We start from the raw sequence: 9,449 nt of genomic DNA on the forward strand, positions 1-9,449 counted from the left end.
AAGATAAACATCACATTATGAATAAATATATAGTACAAGGATACTTCAATAAATATTATAACTATATACAAATATACACAGATGCATCAAAAAATACAGCTAATAGGGCAGGGATAGCATTTATTGCGCCACAGTTTCAAATAAAGGTAGGGAAAAGGATTAGTGATGGAGTATCGGTGTATACAGGAGAAATGCTAGCTTTGTTTTTAGCAGTTCAATGGGTGGAAGAGGTCAGACCATTAAAATCTATCATTTGCTCAGATTCTAGTTCTTCATTAGTCAGTTTGCAAAATAATCAGTCAGAAACTAGACCAGATATATTAATTGAAATACAACAAACGCTTTACAGAATCAACATGATGGGGCTAACAGTAAATTTTGTATGGGTTCCAGCACATCATGGGATTAAGGGGAATGAAATGGCAGACAGGATGGCTAAGGAGAGTACCAATCAGGTAAGGATAGATATTATTGTTAGTTTTAGTATAACAGAAATAAAGGGCATAATTAAACAGAAAACAAAAGAGAGGTGGCAAAAGTTATGGGTAGAAGAAAAGAAAGGAAGGTGGTTTTATAAAATCCAAAAGAGAATTGGACAAATGAGAAAAACAGAAAGAAATAGGAGTGAAGAGACAATTATATCACGACTTAGGACTGGACACACTGGTCTAAATAGATCACTATTTTTGACAGGGAAACATCAGACAGGGAAATGTGACTGTGGGGAAGATGAGACATTGGAGCATGTTATTTTAAGTTGCAGAAATTATCTGTTTCAGAGAAACAAATTAATAAGAAACCTTAGTAATATGAAAATGAAATTTGATATTGTTGATTTATTGCAAAAGGACTCGGGAAGCAGAGGATATGATTTTTTGAAACAGAGTAAGTTATATAATAGGATATAGTGGTTTTTTTTTGTTTGTTTGCTTTGTCATGTGGTCCACACTCCTTACCAGTTGGTGGCGGTAATGCTCACCCAACGTTTTTGCCAACCGAAAATAAATTTAAACAAGAAGAAGAAGAAGCCGCAGAAGAAGACCCTCGCGGCCGTTACTTTAAATGGGTTTCCGGTGATTCCGGTGAACTGCTTTGATGTGTTCGCCCGATTTAACCGACTCTGTGCGCGCGCGTATAAGCGGATTAAGCTATCCGTTTCTGCTCTATCTGTTCAGACGAACGTGCCCGTTTTACTGCGGCAATGGTTTTATGTTTCCGTCCCCCAGAGTTTATAGTCTGAAACAGAAAGGTGGAAGATGCGCATCGACTGCGGCGTGTGGGACCACATCTATGTCTCCCACGACGATGACGTCACCAGTCCGTTCGTGGACACGCCGAGCTCGTTCAGAATGAGACACCGGGTCAGCAGGGACAGTTGTTGTTCTAGCTGTGAAGTTTGGAGTCGCAGGACTGGTTAGTTTTTTACTAGACGTTACATGTGGCAAAGGAAGAGTCGCTCGTGTTTGGTGAACAGGTGTTGTGCAGAGATCTGTAAGCCGTTTAGATGAGGCTAAGTATCTTTCGTCAGGACCACTGCTTAATATCATGTCAAAGGGTTTAAATGTTGGGGGGGAGAAAGTCAGAAAACAACTCAAAAAACAGCTATCAATTGTATTCTTTAAATTTTTTAATAGTGCTTTGTACATTTTAACAAATTAAACTAGTGTTTAAACAGGATATAGATGCATTATTAGTACTTCGAAATAGAGCTTTTCCAGCATAATCCCCCACAATAAGATAGAACTTGATCCAACTATTAGTTGATCAAATATGTCTCTAAATTTGAATTATTCTCAGTTAAACAGATTAGGAGCTCATGAAAGTGAAATCTGGAAAAATTCAGATTAAAACCTAAAAATTGCATAAAAACAAAGAAATAGGTGCAAAACACATTTGTGACTGTAAGGTTGATAATAGCAACAGTAGTGATCGTGCTTCCTTTATCAGCTCTGGATCTACATAATGAGCTTACGTTGTTGATGTTGTCACATGACTGGGTAAGTGAAAGAGAAAGCACACCGCTAGTATTCCCCTGATGTTCCCCGTCTTTGTTGCTCCTCCTGTTTTGGAAAATGTGATGTTTGGAGAATCTTTAAAACTTTCCTACATGTGGGAAAGTCCAGACAACACTAGTAAAAGATGTATCTGTTCATGGAGCTATGGATGATTTAAATTTGTGAATTTAAGTTTTCTTCATAAATGTAGTCTGTTAAATATCTTACAATTTCTGTATTTTCTGATTCTTTTCTCATAGATATTGCTGAAATCTTGTATTTTTCATAGTTTTATTTTTTAATAAAATCTACCATTTGTAAAATGCTGCTTTTACTCTTCTAGTTTTATGTTTATATGTTCCATTTTTGCTTTCTCTAACTATGTTGTATTACCTTTATATTACCACTTTTCCACATGTCTCACTTTCATCTGTTTGTGCCAAAGGCCAGGCTGGATAAGACGGCCAAATTTCTGCAGAGGGGTGAAGATCTGGATTGCAGCTTTGCGGAATGCTGGAGACTGCTTCAGGAAGCCCGGCGACGACTCGGACACCTGGAAGAGCAGATGAAGAGGAAGATGAGGAACCAGAGGCTGAGCTGAAGAAAGTCCAGGCTGAGGTAAAGAAACTTGAGAAGGATGAAAAGTTCTTTCTGGGACACCTGGAGGCACATCGGCGTGGTGAGAAGAAACTAGAGAAGGTTTTAGCAAGGAAAGGAAGGGGGAAGGTTCACATCGTCTGCAGTTTACTTAATCCACACACATTTTAAAGGGGTTACACGAATTCATTTATTGCTGTTCTGAGGCTGAAATGTCAGAAAGTGGTGAAAACCATTTTGGAACTTTAAAACTACTTTGTGTCTTTTGATTTAAATATTGTTAATTTTATTATAGCTGTATTTTGTTCTTCTTCTATTGGGCATTTTTTATTCAGGCCAGCTATATTTAGGTTAAAGTTGCCATAGTTGAAAACGTGATAAATTTTGGGGAGCGCAGACATTGTTTCTATGGTTTTCCTCCCTATATTAGTTACTGGTAGATAGAGATACAAATCTTTGAGTGTCTAGGGATTCGGTTCCGATCTTTAGGCTCACGATTCGATTCAGAAACCATTTTTAATTCAGAAACCAATTTTTCTATTCAAACGGTCTAGAGATTCTGTTTACATTACGTGACTGAGAAGAGGAATAGGCGGCGTAAACAAATAAGAGCATTTATGTAAAAGGGCATTATTATGTAAAATTGACTTTTTTAAAGCTTTATATCATTCTATAACATTATTCTCTCATCAAAAACAAGCTGCCACATTACAGAGCAGCGTTCCCTGCGATGCCTCTTCTCAGTTCCTTCAGAGTAGCCAGCAGCATTTGGAACTTTGGACACCTAATAGAGGAGCCATATTATAATGACTTCCTGAAGGCGGAGTTTCAGAAAGAGCAGGAGTTTTTAAAGAGACAGAGGCCCAATTCCAAGGCATTAAATTAGGAAGTCATATTTGATATTTGCTGTATTTTTATAACAACTTAAGGTGACATATTTGCTTGATTATGCTATAAAATGGCACAATGTTCCTGGAAAACAAGTAATACACCTATAAAACAGTTGTATAAGTTTCTGTAACTTAAACGATCAGTTTTAGGTTTACTTAATTCCTGATTTTTTCTTAAATTAAAGTACCAAAGTATTACTCAAAATATATACGGTGGGTGAGAAGACCTTCTATGGTGTCCGAGTGGACCCATAACATTATATGCGGTTTCCTCACAAACATTGATGACAAAGACAAACAACTTAGAAATATTTTAAGACCGATGTAGAAGCATTTTAAATTGATTCTGATCTCCCAGCATTAGGAACTGCGATTGAATCAATTTTTTCCCCTGGATAGACCGTCACGTCCTTGCTGCAATTTTTATTCCAGTTCAGTGAGCATTTTGATGTTTTCCAAAAATGATTGGAGGAATTTGGTAGTTTCTTGTTGTGAATATGGTGGCTGTTGATTTGTCAGAATCCTCTCTTGACTTTATCTAGTTTTTTTTTTTTCCTTTTTTTTTTGTAGTGTTCAACCTGAAATTAAAAAAGAAACACAACAGAAGCACAAGACCTTTGTGGAGAAGTATGCCAAGGAAATGAAACACTTTGGTAAGATTTCTTTGTTTTTTGAAGATTTCTTTGTAGTTTGTTGTCATTTCCGCTCTCTTCCTGTCCAGGTCTTTGTTTGTGAGCCATTTACTTTTTCTTGTCAATGAAAACATCAAAAAACTGTTGTTGTTGTTTTTTTAAATGTTTTTTTAATTTCCTGTTTCATGCCATTGTTGATATCGTGTGTCAACAGCTATATTTTGGATTCATCCTGATTGTTTCATTACCGAGATGATCAACTAATTCAGTGATCGATTAATCTGAACCATCCTGATTAATTGATTACTGATATACTCATTGGACACCTATATTTTTGTTTGCCTCTCTTCCATAGAGAAAATTTCAGATAGTAACAGATAATCTGTTCTGCTGTAATATAATATTTTCTTCAGACAATTCTATTGTTGGTTTTATTATGACTTTAATAAAGTGACACTCAAAGGCGTTGAATTAGTGGCAAAGGGCAACTTTGGTGGAGTAGAAAATAAAATTGTCATGCAGGGAACTTGTGAAAGAAAGTTCTAACACTAACATCCCACTTCAAACCTGTTAAAGATTGCAAAAGAGTTTGGACTAGTGCTTTCAGCATGACATTGACCGTAAAGCTACAGCCAGAGCTACAACGGAAACGTTTAGAGCAAAGTGCATTGATCTGTTAGAATAGCCCAATAAATGTCCGGACCTAAATCCAGCAAAGAATCAATGGCATGACTTGAAAACTGATATTGACGGATGTTCTTCCCTCCATACGGCTGAGCTTGAGCTGTTTTGCAAAAGGACGTTGAACTTGCTCTGTTGATGCTCGGTTTATGCGGTGTACCAGGTATGCTGCGGCGTTGGGACGACAGCCAGAAGTATCTGTCAGACAACCCACATCTGGTGTGTGAGGAGAGTGCTAATGACCTCGTCGTCCTCTGTATTGACTTTGAGATAGACGAGGTGCGTGCCGTTGAAAGAGTTTAATAAACATCACAGTCGAGCCTCGCTGAGTGATGCACGTCCTTGTAGAAACATGCCCTCATGGAGCAGGTTGCACACAAGCCATCGTCATGCAGTTCATCTTGGATTTAGCTCGGACTCTGAACGTCGACCCGAGAGGCTGCTTCAGACAGTTCTTCTCAAACGTCAAGGTTCGTCTTTGCCGTGTAAGACGTGGTTGAAGGAAAAAGTAGCATGGTTTTAGCTTCGCTTGGTTTAATATCTTTCCAAAAATAATAATAATATTAAAATCCTACAAAGCACTTTTTGCTATCCAGTTATTAATTGGTTAATCAAAAAAAAATAATCAGCCCTACACTGTATCAATGATAAGTCAAGCAGAGAGGCTTAAGTGCAGAAGAATCCTTTGCTGCAAATGATCAAGCGTTCACTTTATTTAAAAAATATGTTCATTTGTACCTTTAGTATATTTCCAATATTATATAAAATAATAGATAAAAAAAATCAGGAGAAGATTTATATATATATTTTTAAATTGATTAATCATTGAAATAATCAATTATTAAAATAATCGTTAGGTGCAGAGCTATTATTTGTAATGATTTCAAGCGCGCCAAAGTGCGGCCTCCTCCAAAACGAAGAAAACTGAAGAGCTTATTTATCTGATCACATTCTGAGATTTTAAACGAAGCATTGTGAGAATTTCAGCGGTAGTCCGCTGTTCGGTCCGTATACATGGATAAAGTTTTCTCTCCCTGTGAGGCCTCTTGCTTCCTGTCAGCACTTTGACGTCTCATGTCTTGCAGGAAATGCAGAGGAGTTTTGATGAGAAAAACACCGAGATGCTGCAGGATGTGATGAGCAAGCTGCACCCTGAGGTGAGCTGGCATCTCTTTAAGAAATAATGATTTTCATTAACTAAACAGTTTCTCCCTGTAATGTTTGACCTTGTTTAACAGGAGGGAAGGTACCACCTGCAGAGATGCATTGACTCAGGCTTGTGGGTGCCTGACTTACAGGAGGAAGAAGATTAGAAAATGAAAACCGAACTCGGTCATCGTTAAGTAGCTGTCTATGTTTTTAGTGTGTCTAAAAGATGAGGAGGTTATATACTGTGCACCAAACTGTAACTTTGATTAATTTGTTATATCTCAATATTTGTTTTGATCAAAAATCTAATTTAAAACAAACCTGCATGTAAGAACTTCACAGTCTCATGTTGTATTCACAGCACTTTAAATTATTTGCAACGTTTTCTGTTTTTTGTTCACATTTCATTTATTCTGTACCTTTCTGAAGGCGTGTGGCATTTTCAATGTACACATCAGAACATGTTTGTGCATTGTCAAATAGTGTGTTTTATTAATGCAACTGCAGATAGATGATAGCCTTTCTACCATGTTTGATATTACAAAGGTTAATGTAGATTTGGAAGTTCAGAAAACAAGAATGGTGAACAATAAACTTAAAACAATAGCTTTCCCCTACCTACTAATACACAAATGTGTGAAGTAAAACACATTCTCCCACTTAAGCCACTTCACAACGACGTCCCACGATGTTTTTGTCTATTCACTGTACAATGCCATGAAGTATAAAGTGACAAAACATGAATAAGATCAAGCAGTATGAATTAGAACTAAAGCAATGTGCAAGTATAAATATGTTCAATAAAAGGTACAAAATATATTTCTAAATAATTATGAGGTATGTGAAAGACATAAAGATTCTGTAAAATAATATATAATATTGTTAAAAGTTTCAGTTGAATATAAGGGTATACTGAAGAATGACATAAAGGGGTGGGAATTTTAAAAAAGCGTAAAGTTATCACTCCTTTTCAGACAAATGGATAAAATGACTGAGACTTATGTTGCAAAACATTGTTTTTATTGTGTGTATTTATTTAGGTGTATTCTTTTTTTTTTGCATTTTTTCATTGATTTGTTCAAAATAAATACGTTTGTTAAGGTCCAGCTTTCTGATTCTTGATTTTAATGCATGCTTACTTTACCATTAAAATATAGAAGGGTTTGGCATCACAATGTCCTCTTATGGTACGGAAATAAAAGATGGGCAGCTGAAAATCACATTAGCTTTATCACGATATTTTGCGGTACTATTGCGATAACCAATAAATGCGATTATAAGAACTACTTACCTTTTTTTTTAGGTTTGACTGTGACGGTGTGTCACAACAATCACGGTCCCACAAGTACAAATGATCCTCTTAAAAAACATTCCCATTAGAAATGTGCTTCTTTAGGACACGGTGAGTCACGTAGAGAATTGTGACTTGTATTGCAATTTTCAAATGAATTTATTGATTGTTTTATCAAACTGTGCAGAAAATAGTGAAACTAACAATCCCGGCAGTATGGACCTTTAATTGGTATTTATTGTGACAAAGAAGTCAAAATTCGCATTATGATAAAAAAAACATTTGTCACGACAAATGATAATGCAATAAACGCCCACTCCCAATTTAGATGCAGAAATAAAGGGCTTGTTATTGGGTAGCTGTGAGAATTTAAACTTAAATCCTCCTGTTCTGTATTTCAGCTCACACCTTAAACTCCACATCCATATTTCCTACAAAATGGTTCAACAAAAGAAAGACTGTGATTCTTGTGAGTCGGTGTTTTACAGCGACCCACCGCATGTCCTTGAATGGCTTTGAAAGGACACAGAAACAGGACAGAATAGGCTGCAATGGAGACATGGATGCTTATTGTTTTTCTTCTTCTTTTATATATGCGTAGTGTGTCCATAAAAACCTGCTCTTTGTGTGAGTGGGACGGGTTTTTACTGGTTGTTCAGACAGGACGGCTGCTGATAAAAAGGAAAACATGTTCTGCCTTTTAAAAGAAAAAAAAAAGCAACAACAAGGGAAACAGCGGGGTATAACGATGGAGAGAGGAGGAGCGGAGACTGTTTTGTGGGATTAATGGACAACGCTGTGCGGGAGGGTGGATGTGGATGTGGATGGGCTTCTCCATGGAGCCGGTGGTGGTGGGAGGGGGGACGGCTGGGGGAGACCACTGTGGGAGGGGGAGAGTGGAGAGAGATCGGGAGGGAAGCTGGTGAAGCCGCGGATATTCATGAGAACGGAGAGTGGGTTTTTTCTCGCCCCCCACCTCTCTCTCTCTTTCTCTCTCTCTCTCTCTCTTTCTCTCTCTCTCTCTCTCTCTGTCTTTCACTCTGTCTGTCTTTCTCTGTATGTGTGTCTTTCTCTCCCTCTCTTTCTCTGTGGTGATACACTGCAATGTCTGCAGACAGACAGACGAACGAACAGGAGACAGAGACTGAAGGAGACGAGTAAAAGCGAGACAAGGCCCAGCCCTTCTCCCCATTGATCTTCTGGCGATCAAGGTGAGTGTTTTTCCCCCCTCATTATTATTATTATTCCTGCATCCATATGAGCCTGCGCGTGTGTGGGGTTGTATGTGTGTGTGCACGTGTGGCTTTCTGACACACACACACACACACACCCCTTGTTGTTGCTGTATGTGTGCAGACATGAAAGCAGGACAGCCCCCCTCATGTATGCACAGTTGATTTTTATTTATTTATTTATTCCTCATTTACGTTTGAGTGTTTGGTAACAGAACAGCAGGTTGGTGGTCGAGGTGCATGTCGATGCAGTGCTGCTTGGTTTTATAAGCTGCCGGAGATGGAAGTGTGTGCATGCCAGTATGTGCTCGTTTTCCTTGTTGTCTGTCCATATATATGTCACTGTGTCACTATGCATTTGTTGATTTCTCCTCAGACCTGTTATCGCTCTGTGCATCTCCGCTGACTCTGCTGTGAAGATTCCCCCACTCCTCCCCCAAATCCACCCCTTTTATTTTTTTATTTTTATTTATTTTTTTTACCGGGAGGGTGTGTTCTCTGTGACCCCGGTAAAAGTCGTTTCCACCACTACAGTATGTGTCTTTTATCGGAAGCACCGTGATATGCTGAATCTGTCCCAGCCAATGGAATTAGGTCAACGCGGATTGCTCGGAGTAATTATATAACACCACAGAACTCTGGTGTTGCAGTATCTGCTCAGAATTAGCCACACAGCTCTGAAAATCCCACTACAGCCTAGAACATTTTCCCAAGTTCACAGTAGCGCAGTTGCCATTTGACATTTCAAAAAATAAATTCGCTTTATGGAAACACGCCAGTTAAAAAAAGAAGACAGAAAGGAAAAAGAACAACAACTCGTTTTTATTGATTGTATAGAAATTTATTTATTTCGCAAAACTGCATTGGAAACACTTTTTTCGCACATGATCAATAACCGGATGTCGCCATTGGAGTAAACCACGAAGAAGATGACGACGACAGGAAGTGGTAGGAGGAGAATGGCGCAGCATGTTTAAGACATT

The 9,449-nt window shown here is 38.1% G+C and overlaps 1 protein-coding gene and 1 long non-coding RNA gene across 2 annotated transcripts; both read left to right on the forward strand.

The window, feature by feature from the left end:
* Positions 1 to 990: 990 nt before the first annotated feature.
* LOC114144892 (hsp90 co-chaperone Cdc37-like) lies at positions 991 to 7,049 on the forward strand. Its single transcript, XM_028018120.1, is given in 8 exon segments — positions 991 to 1,413; positions 1,948 to 2,612; positions 4,050 to 4,134; positions 4,958 to 5,073; positions 5,143 to 5,173; positions 5,176 to 5,264; positions 5,880 to 5,951; positions 6,033 to 7,049. Coding segments are annotated over 7 exon segments (576 nt in total). The 5' UTR covers positions 991 to 1,413; positions 1,948 to 2,504; the 3' UTR covers positions 6,108 to 7,049.
* A 1,081-nt stretch (positions 7,050 to 8,130) lies between these two features.
* LOC114144893 (uncharacterized) lies at positions 8,131 to 9,269 on the forward strand. Its single transcript, XR_003595578.1, has 2 exons — positions 8,131 to 8,445; positions 8,843 to 9,269. It is a non-coding gene; the product is annotated as an uncharacterized LOC114144893 (long non-coding RNA).
* The last annotated feature ends 180 nt before the right edge of the window (positions 9,270 to 9,449 follow it).

This window comes from Xiphophorus couchianus, chromosome 5, assembly GCF_001444195.1.
Source record: "Xiphophorus couchianus chromosome 5, X_couchianus-1.0, whole genome shotgun sequence".
Classification (NCBI taxonomy): Eukaryota; Metazoa; Chordata; class Actinopteri; order Cyprinodontiformes; family Poeciliidae; genus Xiphophorus; species Xiphophorus couchianus.